This window comes from Colobus angolensis, unplaced genomic scaffold, assembly GCF_000951035.1.
Source record: "Colobus angolensis palliatus isolate OR3802 unplaced genomic scaffold, Cang.pa_1.0 Scaffold9, whole genome shotgun sequence".
Classification (NCBI taxonomy): domain Eukaryota; kingdom Metazoa; phylum Chordata; class Mammalia; order Primates; family Cercopithecidae; genus Colobus; species Colobus angolensis.
In genome coordinates this window covers 1,913,542-1,941,264 of record NW_012122931.1, presented here as the reverse complement: position 1 = coordinate 1,941,264, position 27,723 = coordinate 1,913,542, and the positions used below count along the sequence as shown (strand labels likewise).

At 42.8% G+C, this 27,723-nt stretch overlaps 2 protein-coding genes across 3 annotated transcripts in view; one reads left to right on the top strand and one right to left on the bottom strand.

Moving 5' to 3' along the window:
- DDX31 (DEAD (Asp-Glu-Ala-Asp) box polypeptide 31) overlaps window positions 1-27,717 on the bottom strand; it is a 79,850-nt gene extending 52,133 nt beyond the window's left edge. The window contains exons 1-14 of one of the 2 annotated variants that reach the window (XM_011931173.1): window positions 27,609-27,717; window positions 27,315-27,418; window positions 20,630-20,886; window positions 20,450-20,525; window positions 19,396-19,439; window positions 17,895-17,965; window positions 16,848-16,912; window positions 9,765-9,809; window positions 8,368-8,409; window positions 7,543-7,607; window positions 5,746-5,865; window positions 5,504-5,610; window positions 4,121-4,353; window positions 3,198-3,374 (exon numbers count right to left, since the gene is read on the bottom strand). In XM_011931173.1, coding sequence (XP_011786563.1) covers window positions 3,198-3,374; window positions 4,121-4,353; window positions 5,504-5,610; window positions 5,746-5,865; window positions 7,543-7,607; window positions 8,368-8,409; window positions 9,765-9,809; window positions 16,848-16,912; window positions 17,895-17,965; window positions 19,396-19,439; window positions 20,450-20,525; window positions 20,630-20,886; window positions 27,315-27,416 — 1,404 coding nt within the window. In that variant the 5' untranslated portion in view covers window positions 27,417-27,418; window positions 27,609-27,717. Of the gene's footprint in view, window positions 1-3,197; window positions 3,375-4,120; window positions 4,354-5,503; window positions 5,611-5,745; window positions 5,866-7,542; window positions 7,608-8,367; window positions 8,410-9,764; window positions 9,810-16,847; window positions 16,913-17,894; window positions 17,966-19,395; window positions 19,440-20,449; window positions 20,526-20,629; window positions 20,887-21,412; window positions 21,693-27,314; window positions 27,419-27,608 lie in introns of those variants that run through there. The other variant, XM_011931174.1, reaches the window with a different exon arrangement.
- The window catches only part of GTF3C4 (general transcription factor IIIC, polypeptide 4, 90kDa), a 22,249-nt gene continuing 22,036 nt past the window's right edge, over window positions 27,511-27,723 (top strand). Inside the window, exon 1 of the mRNA XM_011931430.1 lies at window positions 27,511-27,694. Within this exon, the coding sequence (XP_011786820.1) occupies window positions 27,511-27,694 (184 nt within the window). The remainder of the gene's footprint in view (window positions 27,695-27,723) is intronic.

Here is a 27,723-nt window from a genome sequence, read left to right as displayed (position 1 = left end):
TTTTTTTTGAGACAGGGTCTCATTTTGTCACCCAGACTCACTGCACAATCTCAGTTCACTAAAACCTCCACCTTCCGGGTTCAAGTGATCCTCCCACTTTGGCCTCCTGAGTAGCTGGGACTATAGACATGCACCACGACGCCTGGCTAATTTTTGTATTTTCTGTTAGAGATGAGGTTTTGCCATGCTGCCCAGGCTGGTCGCGAACTCGAGCTCAAGCAACTCACCAGCCTCAGCCTCCCAAAGTGCTAGAATTACAGGCGTGAGCCAACACGCCCTGCTGATTTTTTAATATTGCAATCAATGCTGTGACAAACATCTCTGTAAATAAGTCACTGTGTAGATTCTTAATTATTCTCTTAGGTTAAATTCCTAGAAACAGACTTGCTGGACCAAAAGGTAAGCATCCTAGAATGCTTTCAGTATGAGCCTGCAACGGCGCCTTCTGAACGCTCTTCAGTCATGATGCTCTATGCACTTGAGTTGGTCACATTCACCCGTCAGCAGCAAATACAAAGAAATAGAACCAAACTACTCAAAATCTGGAAAAAAGTAAAGTCTCTGCTGCTTTGGCACAGTCACTGTGTGCTGTGGCATGTCTTTCTGGGCTTTCATGTGTGTAGATTTTGTCCATGGCTGGAAGCCCAGGGCACACCTCACTGAGTACACTGGATAAAGACATACAAACAACAAACATTCATTGAGTGCTCACCATGTACCAGACACTGGCTTAAGCACCTCACACATCTGAACTTCGCTAATCCTCACAACCACCCTATGTGGAGGTACTATCACTACCCCATTTTCCAGAAGAAAAAAACTGAGGCACAGACAGGTTAAGGAACTTGCCCAAAGGACACACACACATGGTAAAGGGCCGGAATGATATCCGAACCCGGGAACTGTGTTCCTGAGTCAGTGCTCAGACTCTCAAAAGGACAGATCCATTGTCCAGTCTGCTGCACGGTCTTTATAAATGATCATCTTTAATGGCTGCATCGTAGAATCAGAATCAGAAAAAATCAAAAAGTTCATAAAAGCTTATGAAACACCTTAAAGACTAGTTATGATGTATTCAGATTTGGAGCAAGAAAAAAAAAACCTACCAAACTCGGGGACTTTCATCACAACTACCATGCAAATAGCAACTCCTATCCAATGCTCAGAAACTTACTTAAAATCATGTCAACCATCATCACAACTACCATGCAAATAGCAACTCCTATCTAATGCTCAGAAACTTACTTAGAATCATGTCAGCCATCATCACAACTACCTTGCAAATAGTAACTTCTATCCAATGCTCAGAAACTTATTTAGAATCATGTCAACCATCTAAGGAGACCATGCTAAGGCCTTGCAGGATAGTGGCCAGGGTAATAAGTCAGGAAAACTTAAGTGGGACAGTTTCAGCCTAGTCTGGAATAAGAAACTTACCCCTAATACTTAGAAAATAAAACACAGGGATACTATAACCTCCTGTCTTCCACTGCAAACGCTAAATACTACACAGACATTATACTTTTTAAACTATAAAAACAAAATTTTAATTATAAAAAAAACTTTTAAACTATAAAAACAGAACTATTTCTGAAAGACAGATAAAAACAATAATAACAAAGGCGCTTAACATTTACTGAGCACTTCCTGTGTGCTAGGCCCTGTACAGAGAGCTCTGTCTGCATTAACTGAGTCAACCCTAAAGGAAGTACAACTATCATCCCCACTTTAGAAACACGGAAACTAAGTCACAGAGAGGTTAAATGTTTACCTGAGATTACACAGTCAGCAAATGACAGCCAGGACAGGACCACAAGCAGTGTGCCCCCAGAGGGCACAGCTATAAACAGCATGCCAGACTACTTCCCTGTTACAATGTGAGATGAACAGCCTCTGTATAATGAAGCTATAGACTCTTGTGTGTGATCTATTATAGCGAATTCCTAGACTATTCTGAGTCCATACCCAGCTTCCCCCAATCGCGTGGATCGATGCCGCAGAACGCCTCTGGTAAAAACAGACTCACAGGATTAGTAAACAAAGCTTAAAACAAAAACAAAACTCCAAACCATTAACGGTATTAAAAAAATAAAATCAACAACTTTGATTGAATCAAGGATCCGAAGGTAAAGGCCAAGAGTTTACCTAATGCACAAGGGCTGGAATATTCAGGGATTTCTATATAATCTTGTGGCAAATAACCCGTGTCCTTGAGTGACCTTGAGCAAGTTCGCTTTTCTGGGCCTCTATTTACTTCAGTATTAAAACAAAAGAGCAAAAGCAAAGAGAGGTTGGACTTATTTAGGATCGTGTCAAACCTCTGGTGTCCCTTTTAGCTCTAAAAATGTTATGATCTTCTAAGCTGGCTCGAGTCAAATCTCATTCTGATTTCTAGTTTTCTTTCCCATTTTCTAATTTGCGAAGCTGCCTGGTACCCTCTCCTCTAGGGCAAAATGGCTTCTACTTCTGAGTCTTGCTCGTCCTTTCTTTTCCAATTCCAGTGAGCGTATCTCACTCCCGTACTGCACCCTGACTCCCTACCAAACGGCCTAGTTAAGAATGGAGGAATGCGACTCACACAGCTAAGTCCCTAAAATAGAGGAAATGTTGTACTCTTCTTCGTGAACAGAAATCTTACTCCGTGCCGAGAAAGAACTGGGAACCCGCAGCCCTTTGGTTCACAGTACCCTCTCCCAACCAAAAGTGTTCTGAGTGCAGCGCTGTGTCTTGTTGACAATGACAGCAGCCGTGCTCAGCAGTACCATATGGGATCCACAATTTAGCTCCATTAATGCTCTTAATTTGAAGACATCAAGCCCTAATTACACACTGGGTACTAAAAAGGCAAAACCCTTCCCTGGTGCCAGCTACTTAGTGGTACTCTGTTGCCTTAACAGCTGGTTGAGGTAGATTCAGGCCAAGTCGGGGCCTGTGAGCTCTCTCGGGTGGAAGAGACTAGCTCCTGGAGCAAAAGCAAATGGGAACAATAGACTCTCCTTGCCCACATCAATCCAGCAGGGTGATCCCCTCTAGTTCCAGTGGGTCCCCCATTTTCATCTAATTCTTGACTTGCCCAGTGGAGTGTGCAAGGGTCGTAGCCATCGCTGAGCCTAAAGAACAGGTTTGCCGGACTTAGGTTCGTCCCCATCTCCACATGGGGCCACGGTGCTGTCGCTGCACAGGGAATTCGTGCTCACCTCCTGCTCCATGTTGCCATGCAGCCGTAGGAATTTTAATCGCGTGGAGGCAGATGGCAACTGCCCTGATGCCGGCACCCCTGAGCTGCTCAGCAGGGTCTGTAGGAAGAGGCTGTAGTGGAACTCCACCAGCTCGCAACTTGAGAAAAAGATAACCATCTTCTGGTCTTTCTCAAACTACATTGATACAAAGGGAGGAAAAACCCACATATTTTAAGATTACGTGACGCCAAAATGAATATTTCTCTAAACTATACAGTTATGCTGACCCCCATTTGGAAATAAAGGTGACTATCTTTGAATTATTTTAAAAATCAAAAACAGTGATACTGCACTCTACAAAGAATGCAGGAGAGGAAAACGACACAGCTATCACTTCAAACGGGTTTCCCTTATCTGACAAAAATAAACACACTTCAGAGCACAGCTGTGTGGGAGCTCCGTTCCCCTTATTCATCCAGGGCTTGCCACAGCAACACTACCTGGCTGAGACCCTACATATGCAGAAAATCTTCACCCTGAAGCCCTTCCACTTACCATCTTCTCACATCTCAGAGTCATCACAGAAGTCTAGTAAATAAATACACAAATGCCAGGACTCTTGGAGAAACATGAGCACAAGCCCCTATGTCTGCCTCACATCCAGCTGTTCCCGCCACCTGTGAGGTGCCTAATATCAGTCCCAGGAAAGGTATCGAGGACAGATTTCAAGCTGAACATCATGGCTCCCATTGACCTCTGATTCTTTACCATAATCCTAAAACTTGACGGAAAGGATGTGTATCAAAGTTTGCATCCGGAATGCAGACACAAGTTGGAAAACCTCTGATTTTTGGTGTCTTCACTCATTGCTACCAATGGCTTAACACAAGAAAGCAGGCCTTTCTTCCCTGGATCAAGTTGCCACTAGCCCACAGTCCCACCTTGCATTTCTGAAGGATGAAGGCCGCTAGGCAGACGAGCCTCAGTTTGCTGGGAACCACAGTCACGTGCTGCTCGAGACTCTCTGGTATTGCAAAGCTGTCCAGCTCGTCGCCAGCTGGTGGACAGACCTCCTGGACCGCTTTGTCCTTTGGGTTCAACTGGTCATGGCTCTTGTCCAGGACGGAAATACTGACTGGATCATGCAAACTGATATCAGCTAGCCGCGTTACACCTTGGATAAAAGTGAGAAGGGCAAAGCAGACAACAAACACACTGTGAAACTGGTCACAAAAGCGTACCCCCTATACAGCACCCACCCATGAATGTTAGGACTATGTATGTTACCCCATGGGTATCACCAAGTCCCAGCAATGATCTGCCCTAGTGCCAACGTGTGTGTTGCGGGGAGATCCACCAAAACTTCTTCCCACAGCCTAATAACCAATCTGTACCAACGTTCTATAAACACTCACCTATGGAACAGCGTCCAAAAGACAGCAACAGATACTGCGCCCACTCCCACCTCCCAAAAGGGTTCTTTGATCAAGTAAGTTATGGTAAACCTTGGATTTCAAAGGTTTCACAAAAGTTTCTTTGCTCTAAGCAGCCCTCTCAGGGCCTTTATTGTGTTAATGTGCCCTGAGAATACCCAACGGAGGGATGTGGGGCATTTCTCAAACTTTCTTGACCACAGAATCCCTTTTTCATTTTGAATCATCCCTCAAATTTTAGAACATGGGGAACTGTGAGGGGTCACATGCATGGCATCTGGTACATGCACATCACAAGGTGGCCTAGTAAACCAAGGAAACCAGACACAAGTGAAAGCTGCACTGCTGGTCAATGACTCACTGTGTGGGGTGATTCTGGTAGAGTGATGCAACTTTTCCAAGCCTTTGTGTTCCCACTGATAAAAGAGAGCTAAGAATTTCTATTGCATATGGGTGGAAAACAGAAAAGAGCTTCGTTGATATATTTTTTAAGTTCAATAGCTCTATAGGAGGAAGAGTGATTACATCAAAAATGCACTCAGATAAGAGGTCATCATCTTCAGTGCAAGGGCCCTGCTCTCTGTGGGTTGCAAGTGCAAAAACACCTCATGAAACCACCAAGCCAATGGCGGCCAGTCTTTTCTCATCCTCATCCCTGTCCTTTCTCCCTTTCCCCATGTGCTGGGGAACATATCTGTCTTGGATGACTTGAAGAGCGAAGCTGGGAGTGCAGAACACACAGTTTGAAAAGGCAGTCTTCTAAGGACATCTCCGTCACTGACCCCCACCTCCCTGAGGTTGAGAATCACTGCAGCAAACAACCCAGATTAAATCAAGGTCCTTCCTCTTCATTAGGAACAAAGGAGGACCCATCACTTCTTTTCAGCTCACCTTCTGTGAGTGTCGCTGATAGCAAGACGTTCTGTCGTTGCTGGCATTCAGCATTTACAGCATTAAGTATCACTGTGATGTCCTTTTCAAAACCCAAATCCAAGATTCTGTGGTTGCAAAAAAAAAAGAAATTTTCATCTATATGAAGAGCAAATGTGGTCTAACGGGCCACAGAAGTTGCAACAAGGAGAGCAGAAACAGCCCTTCTCTTCTACCTGTCATCATCCTGGGACGAGGCTCACCTGTCTGCTTCATCAAACACCAACCACCGCAGCCGACTAAAATGAATGTTCTTTGTGGATTTTATATGATCCACCAGGCGTCCAGGAGTTGAGATAAGGATATTTATTCCTTTGCGGAGTCTGTTTAAAATTATATATCACAAAAGGAAGTAAATCAAACAGGGCTACGCCAATAGAAAACACAGGAAAAACGCAAAAGAGACAGACTCATTTCATGTACAGTACAAACGTGCCATAGCCTGAAATCATGACAAAACATAAAAACAACTGGGTAGAAAGCTGTGCTTGAGTCTTTCTCTGTACTGTGAGATGCAATTGTTATGATGTGAAATTACATTAAAATCATAAAACCTTAATTTTGAAAGGAATCATAACTACATAATCCAATGCTCTTTATCTGATTCATAAATCCTTTCTAGAACCTTCCAAAAAGATTGTAGTCCAGCCTGTTCTCGAAGGTTTCTGTGCTAGGGAATCTAGTATCTGAGCAAGTTATCCCATGCCAGTGTGCTTCAATTGCTAGGACACTTTTTTCTTATGCTAAGCCCTTTACGTAACTTCCACACAACGGGGCTCAGCTTTGTCCCATGGGTTATATACAATAAATCTAATTTCTCATTCCCCAAACAACCATTTTCCTATTAGTCCATAGTAATAAAAGCTTCCAATTTTTAGTACATTTTTTTTTCTTTGTAGAGATGGGGTTCTCACTATGTTGCCTAGGTTGGTCTCAAACTCCTGGTCTTAAGTCATTCTCCTGCCTTGGCCTCCCAAAGTGCTGGGATTACAGGCATGAGCCACTGTACCCAGCCTACCTGGATATATTTTCCAGCTTCCCTTGCAGTTAAGTATAGTCATGCTTCTGTTTTAGCAGTGGGATAAAAGGGTAAAGGGAACATGCCAATCACACAAGCACCTTCGGAGGGAGCAGGTATGATTATCTCTGTACCTGCTAGCAAGAAATTAGATGCAATGGTTGGAGTGCCTGCAACTATCTAAGACTATGAGGTAACCTTAAAAATGGAATCCTTCCACAGTGGCACAAAAAGACAGTGTTTGGTCCCCGACACTGGAGCTCCAGGCCAGCCTTGGACTGGCTCTGTCAGATTTCTTAAATGTGAAAGTAAAGTAAAACTTGTGTATTGTTTGTGCCACTGTTATTTCTTGTTATTCACAGATGAGTCGAATCCTAACCAATGCTTTGAGGTTTCAGGTTTCATATTTACTCCTCGGTTACAGACTACATGCATCATTATTGAGTACTGGTTATTAAGCTGTAACACAATAAAAATGTTTTCAAAAGAATGAAGACAGTTTGAGATTTACTTGTTGCAACAATTTTCAACTGACACCCATTATAAATTATAATAAAGAAAGGAATAAACATATTTGGTTGTAAAAAGCAAGTCCCAAAGCATTATATGAGTAATGATCTTGTTTTTGTAAAACCAAACAACAAAACCCCAAACTCTCAATGTACACAAAAGTGAGCTGCACCCAGGTGGATGTACACTAAACCAGGGATGCTGTAGGGCATTGGGTAGGTGGGAGTTAAGAGGGTGACAGCACTGTTAATAGCAACATCCGAAGGAAACGTGTTTGTAGGTTTAATATTTTAAAAAACAGCACCGTCTAGAGGTGACCGCTCCCCACTGACTCAATCTTTCCCTGTGCACTGGGACTAGGAAGCAGAGCCTGAGAAAAAACTCTCAGCAGGTTTAGAAGGACCCAACCTTATGGAATAGGAAGGCAGGACAGATTCAAGAAGGAAATAACAACCAACAAACCTCTTCCTACCTGGCCTTTTCTGATTTTCTCTTCTCTCCTCCCATTAACACTCCAGGCACAATCCAGGTGAAAGGCTACAGAAAGCAGACCACAGTCAGTGCAAAGCCCCTTTACTTAAACATCAGACACTGATTCCAAATTCCCTTTCCTTAAGGCATGAGAGAGAACTGGCGCTTCTCATTGTATAAGGTGTTATTGTGCAGACACAATTCCTAGGCATTGCCACACCCATGTACACTATCAGCAGTAACTTGAATTATAGGTAGATAACTAGCTTCCACCACAGTGAGAGAGAAATGTGAGCTGCTTAAATCATTCAAGTAGCTTCCCTGTCTTTCCTCACAGAGCCTGAATTGAAAAAACAATTCATTAAGTCTATTGCCTTTTTTGGGGTTAAAACCCAAGCAACACTTCTCCCTACTCTCCACCCCTAATAAAAGAAAGAAGGGATCAATTCATGATCTAATTTGGTGAGTTGGCTGGCTTCGACTCTGAAACCTTCACTCTCCTTTCTAAACAAACCCTACTTGCAGCTAAGTTGCTTTCCACTGGGTCACCGTCAGGCTATACCTGTGCATTTCCCTATGTGGCTTGCCAGTGACTATGGTGAACCAATTATAGGACTTTATGCACCAGGAGTCACTGATAATCCAGCTAAGCTAGAAATGGGTGGGTTTAGATCAGTAAAAACCTATAAACTACCTAGAGAGAGCAGAGATATCCAGGCAAAAGGAAATAATTATCTCTTTGAAAATAAAAGACTAGACTGTGGTATACTAAATCCTTCCTCAAAGTCAGGAAGCAAGATAAAATGGAACTCATGGTTTGCCTTACCTTAAGCAGTTTCTGGACAGTGTCAAAGCTTTGTAGAGCCAGCTGTAAAAATTTCAAAAGTTATAGATGATCAATAGGATCCCTTCTTCTTCTTCTTTTTTTTTTTTTTTAAAGATAATGTAACGTGATTAGGATCCAAACTTGGACCTGAAGTTAAGATTTAAGAAGAAAAAAATCCTATACACAGAATCTAATATACCTTGTTCTTAGATTGGTTCTGCAACCTGTCAGTTTGGGCAAAGAGTTACAGACACCACGTCTATTTGTTGGACATACACAAAAATAGTGTTTTGTGCTCCCTCTGCTGGCTCAAATTCCCAGAGTGCCACACAGAGAAGTTCAAGTCTATGCTGCACAAAAATGTAAGGGAATGAACCAAAGTAACCTGAATTTGACTCTCCTTAGAAAGAGAGAGAATATAATATGTATGCGAGGTAAGACAGAATAGTGATGCAACAGGGTAGCCTCCGGGAACTTCACTCTAAAGGTGCCATGACTGTGTTCTACCACTGTCCCAGGGTATGTGAAGCCTGGAGATGATAGTCACTCCTCACGTTTGTATCAATAAAACAAAAGCAAACTAACAGCTCCATTGGAGAACAAAGCAAGTGAAAATTAAAGTAGGCTACAACCATTAACAACCTTCAAAGACGCCTCATACAGAATCCCGTTCTTAAAGGATGTATACACAGTTTCCACATATTTAGTATGCATGAAGCATCCTAGAGAAGTAGCAAGTTTGCTGCTGTAAAAATTTTAATAGCTTCTGTGTCTGCTCCTTCATTGGACTGAGCTGAGATAGGGGACTGCAGGCTGTATAAAAGGCTGACTTCAAATCATCTCTGTGATCAATTCTCTGTAAGGACGTGATCAGCATTTGATAGAGAAACCAGATACCCTAATCTGAAGTTGCCACTGTGGGCAAATAAAATAGATTAGATAGAATAGAGTTCCACCAAGAAAGAAAAAACTATTGAAAAGTTTAACTTTTAGGAACAAGTAACATTTTTGGTAGCAGTAGCTTCTTAAAAAAATTAAAGGTTCATTTTCAGAGCCAACTGCTTTCGGCTTTGAATTAAGTTGCTTTAAAAAAAAAAAACCTACAAAAATGCAAGGTTTTTTTTTTAAGCAAATTAATTCAAAACACGATTAAACAGACATTTAATAGTGTCATTAGTTTCTAGACAATAGGAAAATACTTTTCCATACTTATGATTCTCAGAGACTACTTGAATTTTTCTCCTTGACAAGAACCAGAAGGATGGCTTTCAGGTAAATGGAACTGGTGTCCAGTGGCTTGTGCAGTAGGGAGAAAAATGGTAAAACCACTTTTAAATTCAAAGGGACATCAGTGAAAGCATGTGCTTAAAACTTGCCCCAAAAGGGAGCCTGCTTACCTCTCTTGTTGGTACGAGCACCAGGGCATAAGGGCCATCACTGCGCTGTTGACACACAGAAAAGAAATGCCATGAGCAGGATAAACAAAGGCAGACTCCAAATGAACAGGACACTGCGTGGCCGGTTGTAGAACATCAGAAGCACTCTCGATGAAGAAAGGGACAAATTAAGGTTGCCACTGATGTGGTTTGGCTCTGCTCCTACCCACATTTCAACTTGCATTGTATCTCCCAGAATTCCCACATGTTGTAGGACAGACGGCAGGGGGGCAGGGCGGGAGGTGGTAATTGAATCATGGGGGTCGGTTATTCTCGTGATAATAAGTAAGTCTCACGAGATCTGATGGGTTTATCAGAGGTTTCTGCTTTTGCTTCTTCCTCATTCTCTCTTGCTGCTGCCATGTAAGAAATGCCTTTCAGCCGGGCGTGGTGGCTCAAGCCTGTAATCCCAGCACTTTGGGAGGCTGAGACGGGCGGATCACGAGGTCAGGAGATCCAGACCATCCTGGCTAACACGGTGAAACCCTGTCTCTACTAAAAAATACAAAAAACTAGCCGGGCGAGGTGGCAGGCGTCTGTAGTCCCAGCTACTCGGGAGGCTGAGGCACGAGAATGGCGTAAACCCGGGAGGCAGAGCTTGCAGTGAGCCGAGATCCGGCCACTGCACTCCAGCCTGGGCGACAGAGCGAGACTTCCTCTCAAAAAAAAAAAGAAATGCCTTTCGTCCTCTGCCATGATTACGAGACCTCCCCCTGCCATGTGGAACTGTAAGTCAAATTAAACCTCCTTTTCTTCCCAGTCTCGGGTATGTTTTTATCAGCAGCGTAAAAATGGAATAATACACTCACTAACCCCATTATTCTAGAATACTGTTCTAGAGATCCTGGCCCAAACAATCTGAGAAGAGAAAGAAATATGATGTATAAAATTAGAAAATAGGAGACAAAATTATTGTTAGCAGATGATGTTATTTTATCTTAGAAAAAAAACCATAAGAAAATTAATTTAAAATGTATTACAAACAAGATAATTTTGTCAAGCAGCTGAATGCAACATTAAAATATAAAATCAATAACCGTCCAGGTGCAGTGGCTCACACCTGCAATCCCAGCACTTTGGGAGGCCAAGGCGGGCGGATCACTTGAGGTCAGGAGTTCGAGACCAGCCTGACCAACATGGTGAAACCCTGTCTCTACTAAAAATACAAAAATAAGCTGGGCATGGTGGAGGGTGCCTGTAATCCCAGCTCTTCAGGAGGCTGAGGCAGAAGAATCACTTGAACTCAGGAGGTGGAGGTTGCAGTGGGCCAAGATCATGCCATAGAACTCCAGCCTGGGCAACAAGTGCAAAACTCAGTCTCAAATAATAATAATAATAATAATAATAATAATAATAATAATTCAGCAGCCTTCCAATATAAAAAGTTAATAGCAACAAAAAATATGAAAAGAATAAGCTTAGCAAAAAATACACAAAATCTGTATGAAGAAAATTTTAAAACATCTCTGAGGGGCATAAAGTAAATTTTGAATAAACAGAAAGATATACCCTATTTCCGGATAAGAAGATGCAATAGTACATAGAAGCTAATTCTCTCTAAATCAGTCCATTAATGTAATATAATTCTAACAAAAATGCCACAGATATGTGTATATATAAAATAACATATATAACCAAACAACCTGATTTGAAAGTTCATATGGAAAAATAAATGTACAGAAATAACCAAGACATTTATGAAAAACATATCAGATGTTAAAATAATTTAAAGCTGCAGCAATTACAAATAATGATACTGGCACATGAATAGAGATTATAATAGTAAATAGAGTTGAGAATAGAATCAAATAGATACCAAAATTTAGAAAATAATATAAGGACCATTTTATATCAGCAAGAAAAAGATGGTTTAATTCAAAAGTCCTGTGAGAAAAAAATAAAGTTAGGAAAACGAAGCTGGAATTAAGTTGTCCTTTTAATAGATGACATAAAACTCAGAAACCTTAAAAGAAAACACCAGTAAGTTTTATTACCTAAAAATTTTAAATTTCAGAATAGAAAAATAAAGCCTAAAAAAACCAAGAGTCAAATGATAACCTGGGGGGAAAATATGCCATACCTGAGAGAAGTAGCTAATTTCCTTAATTTATACATTTTTAAAAGCCCTGTAATTCAGTTTTTAAAAAAAGACCAATTTGGCCGGGCACAGTGGCTCACGCCTGTAACCCCAGCACTTTGGGAAGCTGAGGTGGGTGGATCACTTGAGGTCAGGGGTTAGAGACCAGCCTGGCCAGCATGGTGAAACCCCGTCTCTACAGAAATACGAAAAACATTAGCCAGGCGTGGTGGCGCGTGCCTGTAATCCCAGCTACTCAGGAGGCTGAGACAGGAGAATCTCTTGAACCCAGGAGGCGGAGGTTGCAGTGAGCTGAGATCGTGCCATTGCACTCCAGCCTGGGCGAGAGAGCGAGACTTCATCTCAAAACAAAACAAAACAAAACAAAAATTCAAATAGAAAAATGAATAAAGTGCTGGATGTGGTGGCTCATGCCTGTAATCCCAGCCCTATGGGAGGCCAAGGCAGGCAGATCACTTGAGGTCAGAAGTTCAAGTCCAGCCTGGCCAACATGGTGAAACCCTGTCTCTACTAAAAATACAAATACCTGTAATCCCAGCTACTCGGGAGGCTGAGACAGGAGAATCTCTTGAACCCTGGAGATGGAGGCTGCAGTGAGCCAAGATTGCGTCACTCCACTCCAGCCTGGGTGACAGAGCGAGACTCTGTCTCAAAAAAAAAAAAAAAAAAAAGAAGACACATAAAGCAGCTGAGAGCACTGGAGGGCATGGGAAAACTGGACCTTCCACACTGCTGCTGGAGGGCACACTGGCATATTCCCTTCCAAGTTTAATGTTGGCATTATCTACTAAAATAAAAATGCAAATTCCACTTACAGAAAGTTCTCCTACAGAGCATATGTGTGCATAAAGAGGTTATAGAATATTTTACAGACTGTAAAGTATTTAAGTGGCCTCGTTTGTAGCAAAATACTGAATATAAATTCCACCATCCAATAAGAGAATGAGTAATTCACAGTACATACATACATACAATGAAATGCTAGGCAGTCTTCAAAAAGAACAAGGTAGCACAATATGGTGCTAATTAAGGAACCCAAGACACATCAAAGGAACCAAAGCAAGGCACAGAACATCCTGCATAACAGAGCAACCACTCATTATCAAAACAAGCAAAACATAAAAAACACTTCACAAAAAAGTGGTAAGAGGAATTACACACACTCGTATTTCCTTGATATGCACAAATTTCCCCGGGAGGATATACAAGAGGCTAATAACCACCACGGCATCTTGAGAAGCAAACCGTGCCACTAGGGCAAAGTGGGAATAGATGACTTTACTTTTCACCATATATATTGTTGGTACCCTTCAAAATTGTTAAAACATATATGGTACATTATATCTAAAAAGTATTAATAAAAAAATAGAAGAAACCAAAGTAATCCGAGAAAGGCCCCTAAGCCAACGGTGCCTTGCACATCCAAAGTGCTCAAAGACACGGAATGAATGAAACAAAACAATGTTAGTGCCAAAGCTAAGCACAGAGTTAACAGCAAATTCAATTACAAGTATGGTTTTCATGTTTTGCATAAGAAACATTTACCCAAAAGAAGAAAAGGATTTGGAATTCAAACCAGAGTCGTCTGTACTCAACATCGACTTTGTGAGACTACACTGAACGCAAGCTAGGAATGGTAAATATGCTAGTACAACAGTAGCGATGTGCCATCGTGTGACGTTAGGAAATTCTGACATTTCAAAAGGTGTTACTACATAGAGAAGAAGAAAGAAAAATCAATTCCTCACAGGGCACAAGTAAGTGAGGGATGATGGATATGATGCTAAAAAAAAAAAAAAAAAAATCAGAGCCAAACTAACCGAAGAGTGTGAACACAGAAAAGCAGTCCGTTCTCACGCCATCACCAGAGTAATTTAAGAATCTTTTGGGTGCCTTAATTTTGCTGTGCCCTCCAGATAAGTTTTTTACAGGTCAAATCATTTTACAATGAACTCCAAGGGACTATATTGAGTATTACTTGAAATAAGTGAATTAAATTGAGGCTTGGAAAACTGTTTCTACAGAATATTCCAGTCTTTAATAGAATGACCTGTTTGTGATTTTTTAAAATATTGCAGCAAATAAAAAATGACATGGCTTACTAATGGTTCTGAATATAAACAATCAAATCATTGCCCCTCCAACTAGCCACATGACCACGTTGCTGATGATGGCTAAAGCATGATGTCACCATGCACTGCACGTCGGGTCTCAACACTGCACATGCATTAGCTCAACCCTGATCCCAGCGCTTGGAGACAGGCACTGCTATTGTCCCTGTGCCACAGCAAAGACACTGAGGCACAGAGGATGAACGACTTGCCTCAAGTTACCCTCAGACCCAGGATTGAGCACAGCTGCCTACCACACCATTCCCCTGATGTGTATGTCATCAAATCTCTCTCATCCTCCAGTCACGGATCTATGCTAGAACTGTATAAGCCATTCCAGCTCCAATAGTCCAAAGAGTCAAATAGCTCAAAGAGTCCAAACTCTTCTACTGGTATAAAGAAAAACCTCTCCACTGGCAAGATGTTCTCCTGGAGTCCGTAAGTGGATGAGACTTTACTACATGATTGTAGTAATTTACATTTATTTTTCTCTATGTGCCAGGGACAATGTTAAGCACTTTACACAAATTCTCTCGCTGTAAACCACTTAATATGGGGGGAGGGGGGCGGGAAATCAGTTACCTTTAGGAAGTAAAATTCCTCACTCAGAGAAAATCGATGTTAACAGTTTGCTAAGAATTATTCTAGCCTTTTTATGCATACATACACAACTATTACTTATGAAACTAGGGTCACATTATACATACCATTTTGTAACTTGCCCTTTTTCAAGTAACAAAGTAAGAATATTTGTTCAAGTTCACAAACAGTAATTGAAAAAGTATCTTTTTTTAATGGCTATACTTGGTTCCATCTCTGGATGATTTTGTAGGGTTTCTGTAACTGATTTTAAAAAATTCTGAACCTATTCATTTTGAATGAATTCAGGATTACAATTTCAGACTTACAAAAAATTTGCATAAAAAAGCAAGGAATTTCCACATGCCTTTCTCTCAGCTTCTCCATATGATCAATTCTCAAAACCATAGTATAATTATCAAAACTGGGAAATTAACACTGATTCAATGCTACTGACTAATATACAGACCTTATTCAAATTTCATCAATTGACCTGTTAATGTCCTATTTCCAGACTAGGATCCAATCCAGGACTACATGTTATATTTTGTTGTCATGTAGCCTTTAATCTGGGTAGTTCTTTAGCAGTTGTCTTTTATAAGCTTAACGCTTTCTGAAAACACTGGCCAGTTATTTTGTAGAGTATCCCTTGATTTGGATTTGTACGGCATTTCCTCACGACCAAATTCAGGTTATGCATTTTTGGCAAGAAGGGATGTATCCTCCCCAGTGCAGGGTATCAGGGTGCACATGAGGTCAGAACATCTCATTACTGGTGAGGCACACTGATCATTTGGTTAAGGTAGTGACAGCCAGGCTTCCTGACTGGGAAGTTACTGCTTTTTCCTTTGTAATTAAAAAGTATCTTGTGGAGGGATATTTTGAGACTATGTAAATATCCACTCCCCGCCCCAGCCCCCACAACACTTTCATCTACTCATTTTAGCACCTATGATAACTCATGCCTGAAACAATATTACTGTGGCATTTGCCAAATGGTGACTTTCTATTTCTATCATGTCTATATTTATTAGAATTCTACATAAAGAAGAATTCTACCTTCTCCCTCACTTATGTATTCAATAATTTATTTATATCAGTTTGAACTCATGGATATTCTGTTTTAGTTTACAGACTGTAATGCAACACTATTATTATTTGTCACTCAAGTATCATCAGGCAGGCTACATACACTGCTGATTCTGCATATCCAAACTGAGAAAAACAGTCATCGATTAGCTTTTGCCTGTTTTTTTTGCACTCACTTCACTTTCTATTTCTGGTCTTACCACCTCCTCTCAGCTGAGAATAAGGAGGGCTGTATCTGTAGGATCCTGGGCTGGCGTCTCAGATGAAGCCTCCGCCCATGGATCACAGCAGTTAACTGGCCTCCTAGGGGCTCACCCCAGGCACTAAATTAACACGTTTCACAACTAAAGTAATAAATTCCACACAATCTCAAAAAATGAGGCAGCCCAATTTGTCCTCGTATTAATATTTCAGCTAAAAAGGGTGCTTATTTTCATATTTGCTGTTCATGAGAAACCACTGTTTTAAATATGAAGTTCAGCCTTCTTGGTCAAAAGTAAACACCACATGGGAACTTAGAAGGCTAAAATTGAATGCTTTATATACAACACAGACTCGAGCATAAAGGGACGGCTGCAAAACCAAATCCCCGTTATTGAGCCATCATTCTGTAAAAGGTCCCATGTTAGGCACCGTAGAAGACACGGATGCATGGTCCCCATACAGCACAGGAGCCAGTAATTAACCTTCGCTGTAAGTCTTCACACAGAGTAAGGAGCTTGGTCTCTGCGGCCAAACAGAACTGAGGTAGAAATCTAGTTCCACCACTACTTGTTGCATGGCCTTGGTTATGTAACTTTCCTAAGCCTCTGTTTTTCTTTGTAAAATGTGGATAACAGTAATACCTGTAACACGGGTGGGGGCGGGGAGAGAGCAGTTAAAGATTCAAGAAGGGAACACATGCAAAGTATCATGCCTGACACACGGGGAGCATTTTACAAAGTTTCCCTGTTACACTCACTATGACAATTGTGAAGTGTATTTATTCTACTCTAGGAACAGTCTCTAGATACAACACATTTATGTAATAAATAAATTAAAAGGAGGTGAAAAAAATACTCAGTGAAAACAGATTCTTTCAGTCCTAATATTTCTGTTAGGGTTCAGAACGTTTGCTGGTTGCTTATGCACTAGAAGCAATGACAGAAAAACACATTTGATACGCACCTGTATTTTTGACTTCATTGCTTGAAGGGACTGGACCACAGGGATGCAATAGGCAAGAGTTTTACCTTTCAAAAAAAAGCAGCAGCAGTTACAATTACACATCCTACAGATGGAAGAAAAGCAAAGGATGTAAAGGGAACAGGCTCTGCTATCTTCCAGTAGTACTAAATTCTGGGGAAAAGGAAACTGCCCATTATACATCCAAGAGAAGTGAAAAGGGGCTTCCCTGTCTGCCACAAATCCCAATTTTGCTTTGTAAAATGAGTACTTCTAAAAAACTAGAAGCTTCAGTTCCTTTATTCATCTAACAAGAGATAACGATATGTCTCCCAAATTACACACAAGCTCAACTTGATGGCTGTCTGCAGAAGCCAGAAAATTCCTCCTTTGAAATCCTCCCTACCCTCTCAGATGAGCTTCGGTGGTCAATTACACCTCCTCTACAGTGCCGACGTGATTGGGAACCAGTCTGTACTCTAGAGCTAATCTCTAATGACGGAGAAACCAACAGATGGCAAAAACTTTGGTTATCCAGCCTTCTGAATGGTGGCCGAGCTGGTGGGAGTAAAGGATAGCTGAATGCCCACTGAGGGCACACAGGGTCAAAAGAGCAAGTCCAGACTGACCTGGAACATGGCAGAAACAGTGTTCTGTCCTCGAGCACAACTGGCATCTGATCAGTGTATGCTCAGGCCAGAAATCACTCTGTGTTTAATACCAGAAGAAAACATTCATTCTCCACCAGAGTGAGAATGGGCAACTGTGGCCACAGAGTATGGGACTTGGTAAAGCCCCAAAGTAGGCTCTGAGGAAATTATAGCTGAACCTGACTACCTCCTAATCATTCCTCATCATGGCACCATCAACTGTCCCCTTCCTTTCATTACATGAACACATTCAGGGCTCTAATCAAAAGCAAGCATGGCCTCCCTCCCACAAACGAAACAAAACTGCCACTACTACCAACCCAGACACCTCATGGCAAAACCTACTGCATGACCATGGGCCTGAGCAGAGGAAAAAGGGCAGAGATGAAATGAGACTAACCTGAGCCCGTCTGGGATCTCACGAGAGCATCTCTGCCTTCCAGCAACACAGGAATACTTTGCTTCTGAACACTGGGCCACCCGAAAAAAAGAACACATTTTATCTATATCATCCACTTAAAGGCAGAGACGCAGGATACATAAAAGGCAGCTGCCCACACTTGGATTCATCTAGCAACTGCCACCTTAGAAGCAATCAAAGCATTCAAATAAAGGTGTGAAGAAACTTTTGATGATTATAAAGATCAAACCCTAGTTACATTTCTGGAACTTAGCCTGAAAATGGTGAGACAAACCAGAGACTGGCCATTCTATTAAACTAATTCTTCTAAAAATGGAACAGGCAGCCGAGTGCGGTGGCTCATGCCTGTAATCCCTGCACTTTGAGAGGCAGAGGTGGGTAGATTACCTGTGGCCAGGAGTTTGACTAGCCTGGTCAACATGATGAAACCCCATCTCTACTAAAAAATACAAAAAATTAGCTGGGAGTGGTGGCACGTGCTTGTAATCCCAGCTACTCAGGAGGCTGAGGCAGGAGAATTGCTTGAACCTGGGAGGCAGAGGTTATAGTTAGCCAAGATCACGCCACTGCACTCCAGCTGGGCAACAAGAGTAAAACTCCCTCTCAAAAAAAAACAAAAAAAGGAACAGGCATGACAACAAATCAGAGTTACCACATAGTATATCACACACTCTCTTGCCTTCACTAACAGGAATATGACACAATGAAACGTAATGGAAAGGTTTCCATGCAGGATAGCAGGAGGAAGCTCGCTAACTATTCAGAGAGCCAGCAGCCGCTGTCCATTCTCCAGGAGAAGGTTATGGACATGCCGAAATGTGTGTCTACACGTGGATTTTAAAACAAGAAACAGAAGAGACACAAAAATCACTTAAATTTGGTTGATGAAATAAACAAAAAACTTGTGGGGAGGTCCCTTCATTTAGTCTTTAATATTCTTATTAATTTTTACTAGTAAAAGTAAAAAATCATTATAAAAATGCACAGAAGCACAAATACTCAAAACAAGGAAGCTCATCTCCTCGCACCTATTTTACTTCTTTATTTTCCAGGAGTCATTCCCTGTAACAAACATTGAAAACGTTTTTTCAGTATCCCACTCTCTCCAACTGAACATTTACTCTTGTCTTTTTGGTTGACTCTAATTCTTACTACTAAGAAACGGCATGGTCACATTCTCTATTTTGGCCAAATTCTTTTCAGGGAAGCACAGAAAACAGCGGCGCTCATGCAGCCCACCTTCTGGATGAGGCGTCTCTTGCAGTTTAGAGCCAAGGGCAGAACTAGATGGAAAGCCAGTCTTTCCATTTAACAGGTGGAGAGAATGAGTAGCTAACTGAGATGACAACCCTTTATGGTCGATAACCTGGCACTGTTTTCTAATGCCAAGACACAAATTTGCTCTGCCTTGCACAGACAGGTTTCATCTGGTTATACCCAAGTAACGCCTAAGAAATCAAGAGGAGCCTGAAGTTCTTACCTGGTCATACTAGACATTTTTAAGACCGTATTTATTGTGGAAATCTAAAAGAGAAGATGAAAAAGCTTTAATTAATAATTTGATACAAAATATTCAATGGAAGTTACACAGAAAAGGAGAAACCATTGAGAGGACATTGACTACTCAGATCAAATTAAGTTCTTCCACCCAGGTGGTGCTCTCTACTCGGGGCGATTCTGTCACCTGCCCTAACTCACTGGGGACACAAAGGGCAATGCTTGGAAACATTTTTGCTTGCTATACCAAGGGGAGGGGGGCACTGCTGGCATCTAGTGGGTAGAGGCCTGGGATGCTACTGAATATCCTACAATGCACAGGGAAGTCCCCAAAACTAAGACTGACCCAGTCCAAAATGTCCACAGCACCAAGGCTGAGAAACCCTGTTCTGCCCTGCAGGTGAGAAAACAAGCTTAGGTAACCCACCCTACAGAAGGGGTAGGTAAGCTGCAACCGTAAGTGCAGAGGAAACCAAGCCTGCCTAAAAGTTAATATATTTTTTTCTTCTTACTCATGAGTCTGGAGAACTGTTTTTCCCTTTAAAGTGTCCGTTTGTTTGTAGGACACACACTAAAATACTCTTCTTCCCTCACTTCTCTAAAACTGTGGATGTCCCTTAACAGCAACATGCCAGCACAGTTCCCTCTCCTATGGTCACTGTGACATCTGCCACCGCAAATGGCTTCACCACCACAGCTATCCAGTAAATAGGGAGCTGTCTGAAGTTTAGCAAGTGATGTCCTGACCCTAAATCACATTAGTCGAGGAAAGTCTTCAGTACTTAAAAAACAACAGACAAAAACACACAAAACACAGGGGATGGGGGAAGGTGGGGGCCAGAAAACAGTGAACAGTAACCTAAGCACCCCTGAACTATCCTAGAAGAGTTATCATATCAATCTGAGTTCATTCAGGTAACTTCGAGCAGAAACAAACACTCTCCGATTTCTCTTCCTAGAACTGCCATTGCACAGACCTTCTGAACGGACACACACACCAAAAAAAACAGACCCAGAAAACACTGAAAGGTACTTACTAAATGTGGGTGGAGGCCCAGCTCATGAAAAGCGGCTGAAGTAAACACTTTTTCTTGCACCTGCTTTACCACAGGTCTGCAAATGATGAACACAAACCCAGGCATCAGTGCCAATATTAACAAAGAAGAGGCAGAACACATTCTTTTTTCTTCCTGAAGGGCATCTGCCGCTGGACATACCTGTGGAGTTCTGGAATGTCAGGGTTGTTTTTAAACAGTGATGAAGTCTTAATGCATGGTCTCTCCTCCTGGTTTCTATCACTTGTGCTAACCGAATGCTTCTTTGGAGAAAACGTTTTTTGTGTGTTCCCCTTAAAAGTCCTCTGAGTCTCTTTAACACTAGTTTTCTCGGCTGGCAGAAATGAAGTTTCGTTCCTCCGTTTCGCTGGGGGAGCCTCAATGGACGCTTGGTATTTTCTTTTCGTAGCCTTTGCTTGCTGCGTTGTTCCCAGAAGGAAAGATCAACAAGAGATGCATTAGTCCATGAAGACAGAGCTCGGAGTGAAGCCTGACTGCCCACAGAATTGCATCTCTCCCTGCAGAGATCATTATGCCCCATATGTCAAGCAACAGTTTAGGGTTTGCAATCAGACTCTTTGACTCAGCTTCTTCCAAAAGGTAAAGAAAAGAAAAAAGAAGAAAGTCTCAGCTCACTCATCTACCAGACCTCACCATCCATCTTAACTGTTAAATCAATCAAGATAAGGTAAAGATGAAGCAGCAGCATTTTTCCAGTTGAATGTTAACTAATGGAGTCTGCTTTAAGGGAAGCAAGAATCCACCTTGTGCAGGGTGTGTCAGTCCATATTCCTAGGAACCCATTCACCCAAGGAGAAAAGAGGGGCAGGGGGAAAGTGAATCTTTTCTCTCCACTAACAAAGCACACTGGAGATCACACAGGAGAGAAGGGCGAGGGGGAATGCGCATCCCAGCCCGTGCCCAGGAAGCGGAAACCTTCATTACCATTCTACCCTAGTGCCTGGATCTCTGTCATTCTCTCCTCTCAAGCTGCTCCTCCAGATTCAGATGGCCTGGAGAAAATTTCTACGCCCTGTTCCCATTCCAAATGAGAATGCTGCTCCATCCATCACCTCTACCACAATTACTTCCTACCTCCCTTGCCTTTTGAGGCTCTGAGTCCCCGAGTCCCTGCCTGATTGCCGATTACAGGCTACACAGCCCTAGGGAATCTCTTGCCTGTTGCTTCTTATTTCCATTATACGAATGTGGTTAAATGCATGATGTCCAAACTTCCCGTAGGAGAAGAAACATCCAATTCCTCTATTTTATTTGGCCTTCTTCTCTGATTTACAAATGAATATAAAAGCATCCCTTGAGTAGCCAGTGCTTGTTATTCTGGAGTTTGGGGTTCTCTCAGAATACGTTATTTTCCTCTTTGCTTGAAATAATGACTTGGTTTTACATGTCGGCTTTCTTTAGCCGTGACTGTCAGCTTCAGACTAACCTACCAATAACAACAGTTCTTTGTTCCAGAAGGATTCCTTTACTTAAGTAATTAAATAAATACAACTTCAAATATCTAATATTAATAAAGTAAAAACAGACATATTCCATCTTACAAATTTATTTTTTTACAAAGTCTCAAGTCTATGAATTTTCAGATTAAAGAAAGAGATGAAATCAAGTTTCAGGTTTGTTGAATCATTTGCAAGACAGCATGAAATGTGCAGACTTCACCTGATTTACAGACCCAGGACTCCTGGAGCACAAAAACTCTTAAAGGCCACTCCCGCCATGCATGGAATTCCTGACAGTCCCTGGCACGTGGACTGGCAGCCTCTCCCTGCACACCTCCTGCAGCCCCTGAGGAACAGCCTATTTTGTTCATGACCAATTCTAGGAATCAGGAAGCTGTCTCTGACATTTATGCAAGGTCTGCACCCTTGAACATCTACCTAATACTTTCTGCAGCAACATAGAACAAGCTTACTTCCTCTTAACACATAACATTCCTTCATATATCACATAACTCTCTTTTCTTTCTTCTTTGGACTCATTATTTCAAGCAGGACACAACTTTAGATCCTTTATCGTCTTGGTCACCCTTTATTCCTATGTCAACATCTCTCTAAAAGCAAGTACTGAGAGTTAAACACGATAGGTTTTCCATTGCTCTTAGGCTAAACTAAAAAGTCTGTAGGCCGGGCGCGGTGGCTCAAGCCTGTAATCCCAGCACTTTGGGAGGCCGAGACGGGCGGATCACGAGGTCAGGAAATCGAGACCATCCTGGCTAACACGGTGAAACCCCGTCTCTACTAAAAAATACAAAAAAAAACTAGCCGGGCGAGGTGGCGGGTGCCTGTAGTCCCAGCTACTCGGGAGGCTGAGGCAGGAGAATGGCGTGAACCCGGGAGGCGGAGCTTGCAGTGAGCTGAGATCCGGCCACTGCACTCCAGCCTGGGCGACAGAGCGAGACTCCATCTCAAAAAAAAATAAAAATAAAAAATAAAAATAAAAATAAAAAGTCTGTAATACTGCCAGGTGCCATAGCTCATGCCTGTAATCCTAGCACTTTGTGAGGCTGAGGTGAGCTGATTGCTTGAAGCCAGGAGTTCGAGACCAGCCAGGGCAACATGCTGAAACCCTGGCTCTACAAAAAAATACAAAAATTAGCTGGTGCATGTCTGTAGTCCCAGCTACCTGGGAGGCTAAGTTGGGGGGATCACCTGATCCCGGGAGGTTAAGGCTGGATTGAGCCATGATGACGCCGTGATGCCACTGCTCTCTAGCCTGGGCAACAAGAGTAAGACCCTGACTCAAAAAAAAAAAAAAGCCTGTAACATGATCAATAAAGCCCTCTAGAATCTGACCTCTGGCCACCTCACCAGCTTCAGCTTTACTCTGTCACTCAGGTCTTCCTTCAATTCCTAGAATGTGCTGTGCTCCTTCCTCCTCCTCCTCCTCCGCACATGCTACTCCCACACCCAGGACTCCACTCTGCCCTCTGGCTGGCCACCCCGTACTCATCCTTCAGATGTAGGCTGACCAAGTCCTTCCTCAGAAGGGCCTTTCCTGACCTCTCTTCACCTAGTCAAGCCAAGGTACCCTGTTCTTGGCTCTCCTGGCACCCTTATTCTCCTCCACAGCATTCGGCAAAATAATAAGCATAGCATGGAACTCATTGTTTTATGTCTGTCTTTCCCATAGATTGTAAGCTCCACAAGAAAGGGACCAGTCTGTCCCACATAGCACTGTATCCCCTGTACAGGCCCCTGTCTGGCAGAGTAAGCACTCAACAAATACTTGTAAGATGAATGAACAACACACAATGGAATTATCCCTTTCCACGAGCTGGATAAGATTCTACTTGTTAGCTTTTCTCCCCCAGCATCCAAAACACATTCATTCAGCAATTGTCAAGAAGCTTGGTTCTGAAGATACAAAGTAGAAAGATTCGCTAAGCCCTTGAGGAAGTCATATAGTAGCAGAGTACAAAGGCATAAAGAGTATAAAGACAAAAGTATAAAGGCATCAATCCAACCTCTACACTGGTGCTACAGAAGAGATACAGACAGAAGGCCATGAGAGCACCAAGGAAAGCTGGACTAACATGGCCTGTGGCAAAGGAGAGGGAGGCAAGAAAACCAAGAATGCTTTGTGAGGTGGTGTCTGAGCAGACAGGGAGCAAGGACATATCTGGATCTACTAAAAATTAGTTGTGCAACATGAAGCAAGTCACTTCCATCTGAGTCTCTGTTGCCGCACCTGTAAAATGAGGGGATTTTGGCAGATGACCTCTAGGACCCATCCAGCCCTGAGAGTCTAAGATGCCATGCCTTTGATATTAATAAACATACTGACTAGTTACTATACGCCAAGGAGTATGCTAAGTACTCACATGTATTCTCTCATTTGTCAACACAGGTACTGTTATCATCTCATTTTAAGATGCAAACATGGAGGCAGAGATGTGAGGTAATTTGTCCCAGAATCACCGAAGGAACCAGGCTTTCCCCAGGCATCATGATTCTACATTCTAGAGTCCTCACAACAACACTATAATCAAGGTCTTTTATTAACTATATCCTCTTTGCTTTAGAAAACATCATGTGTAGTGATTCCTATTTTGAGTTGTTCTCTAGAACAGGACATACGCCAAAATGGCAACAAGCACTGTCTCTGAGTATGGCAATTATGGGTGGGTTTATAAAAATCTTTTTTCCTAATTTTCTGTAATAAATTTGTATTAATAATCAGTTTTTTTTTTTTTGAGATGGAGTCTTACTCTGTCACCCCGGCTGGAGTGCAGTGATCTCTGCTCATTACAACGTCCCCTGGCTCCCAGGTTCAAGGGATTCTCGTGCCTCAGCCTCCCGAGTGGCTGGGATCACAGGTGCCCATCACCACACCCAGCTAATTTTTTTTTCTATATTTTTAGTAGAGAGGGGGTTTCACCATGTTGGCCAGGCTGGTCTCCAACTCCTGACTTCAAGTGATCTGCCTGCCTCGGCCTCCCAAAGTGCTGGGATTACAGGTGTGAGCCACCTTGCCCAGCCCAGAAAGTATTTTTAGAGAGAAAATTTCCGCATAGTGTTAGATATAGCATAATTTAAGCTGTCAGTCTTTCTAAATCCAGTATATTAGCTACCCATCTCAAGCGGTGGCTCACGCCTGTAATCCCAACACTTTGGGAGGCCAAGGCAGACGAATCACAAGGTCAGAAGATGGAGACCATCCTGGCTAACACGGTGAAACCCCGTCTCCACTAAAAATACAAAAAGTTAGCTGGGTGTGGTGGCAGGCGCCTGTAGTTCCAGCTACTCGGGAGGCTGAGGCAGGAGAATGGTGTGAACTCGGGAGGCGGAGCTTGCAGTGAGCCAAGATTGCACCACTGCACTCCAGCCTGGGCGACAGAGTGAGACTCCATCTCAAAAAAAAAAAATGTAGGCCAGGCACGGTGGCTCAAGCCTGTAATCCCAGCACTTTGGGAGGACGAGACAGGTGGATCACAAGGTCAGGAGATTGAGACCATCCTGGCTAACACAGCGAAACCCTGTCTCTACTAAAAAATATAAAAACTAGCCAGGCCAGGTGGCGGGTGCCTGTAGTCCCAGCTACTCAGGAGGCTGAGGCAAGAGAATGGCGTGAACTGGGGAGGCAGAGCTTGCAGTGAGTCGAGATCCAGCCACTGCCCTCCAGCCTGGGTGACAGAGCAAGACTGTCTCAAAAAAAAAAAAAAATGCAGATCTAGACAAGGCCACTGCAGACACCTGTCATTACCGCATTAATTAATCCCCTTTTGATTATCATAAAACTAGGTACCCTACATATACTTACTCAATGCTTCTTATGTGTTGGTTACCAGGCTCTGCATAGGACACAAGCACCCCGCTGACCTCCTGATGTAGCAATCTATTATCCAAAATGGAGCCAAAACTACTTTATATTGTTGGCATTTAGTAAGTGCCTCTATGGGCCAGACAACGTATAGTCTTTACGTATGTTATCTCAATGAATCCTTACAATAGTCTTCTATGAAGTAGAAATTATTGTTCTCATTTTAGAGACAGGAAAAGTGAGAATCGGAAAGATTAAGTAACTTGCTCCAAGGTCACAGAGCTAGTGTGCAACAAGGGTAGCACTGAATCCCAGGTCTATCCTATTCCAAATCCCATGCTCCCAGTGGCTCTTCTATCCTCCTCCCCAGCTCCTTCCAGATGCAGCTACACTTGGCTAGCTGGACTCCTTACTGCCAAGCATCTAAATCCTAAAGTTTGATGATCACTTTATGATTTTACATCAGCCTTTCTGTCCTGTGGTCCTCTTTTCCAGGAGACAAATCAACCATCCTAGAAACCAGTTTTCAGTTCTTGCTTAAGTTAATTTTAGGGCATCTTTCCCCTCTCTAGCAATGGGATTATATCAATGAAACCGATTTTCCTATCCCCCTCCATTGCACGTGGATGAAAATCTGTCCCATTTTTGAAAGCTCTTCAAAGAAAACTCCTAGTTGCCAGTCCTCATTCCTGCAACAAACGAACCTTCCTCATGGCGACGAAAAGAGTTAAACTCTAAAATATTTGAAGAGACTTACTCTGAGCCAAGCATGAGTGACCATGGCCTGTGACCCAGCCCTCTGGAGGTCCTGAGAACACGTGTCCAAAGTGGTCGGTGTGCGGCCTGGTTTTACACATTTTAGAAAGGCATCAGACATCAATCAAATACATTTCAGAAATACACTGGTTTTGTCCAGAAGGGTGGGACAACTCAAAGCGGGGGCTTCCAGGGTATAGGTAAATTTAAACATTTTCTGGTTGACAATTGGTTGAGTTTGTCTAAACACCTGGGATGGATACAAAGAAAATGCTCAGGTGAAGATAAAAGATTGTGGAGACCAAGGTTCTTTTGAAGTCTTTAGTGGCTGCCCTTAGAGACAACAGACGACAAATGTTCCCTATTCAGATCTTTGAAAGGTGGTAGACTCTTAATCTCTTTAGGACTGGGAGGGCCTGGAAGAAAAAGATCTAGCTATGTTAATAGAGATTCTTTACAGATGCAAATTTACGCCCCCCCCCAACCCCGGCCACAAAGAACAGCTCTGCAGGGCCACTTCAAAATATGGCAAAGAAACATGTTTTGGGATAATATTTTAACTTTCTTCTTTGTCACATAATATTAGGCCAGAGCCAGACTGGAAAGTCAGTCACGATATATAGGGTTAAATGAAAGCCATCTGATGAGAATTTATGGTTTGTAGCGCATGACTCTTCCCAAACAGGAATGTGGGAAGATTAAAAAAACAAAAACAAAAAAAACACAGAGCTTACTCCGCACTCAGTCGAGGAAACTGGCTTAGAGAAGTTAAGCCTTGGCCTGGGACTTGCGCCGGAGCGTCAGGTCCTACCTTCCACAGGAAACAGCCTCTAATTCTTTCCTCTACTTTTCCAGGCGCAGGAGCCAGCTCCCTGCCCCTCCACACCGCTCCACTCCCCCCTTCCAGGCGCATCCCTGCGGGTGGTGTTCCGGTTAGAGACACGTGTTTCGGCGCAACTTGTCCCAAAGCTGCCCCCTGTCTGACTTTCTCCCGCTGAACTCCGTAAATGACTCGAAACCCGACTCCGAGGCACGGCTGCAGCTCGCGGCGCGCCGAGAGCCGGGCCGCGGGTGGGGACGGAGCTGAAGCCAGGTCAGAACTCACTCGACTCGCCTGGGCTGAGGGACGTCTGGAGAACGTCCTGGAGTTGTCCGAGAGCGAACCGCCGGCGGCTGCCATGGCCTGCGTGGGTGACGCGTGGTGCAGCGGCGAGCCGGCT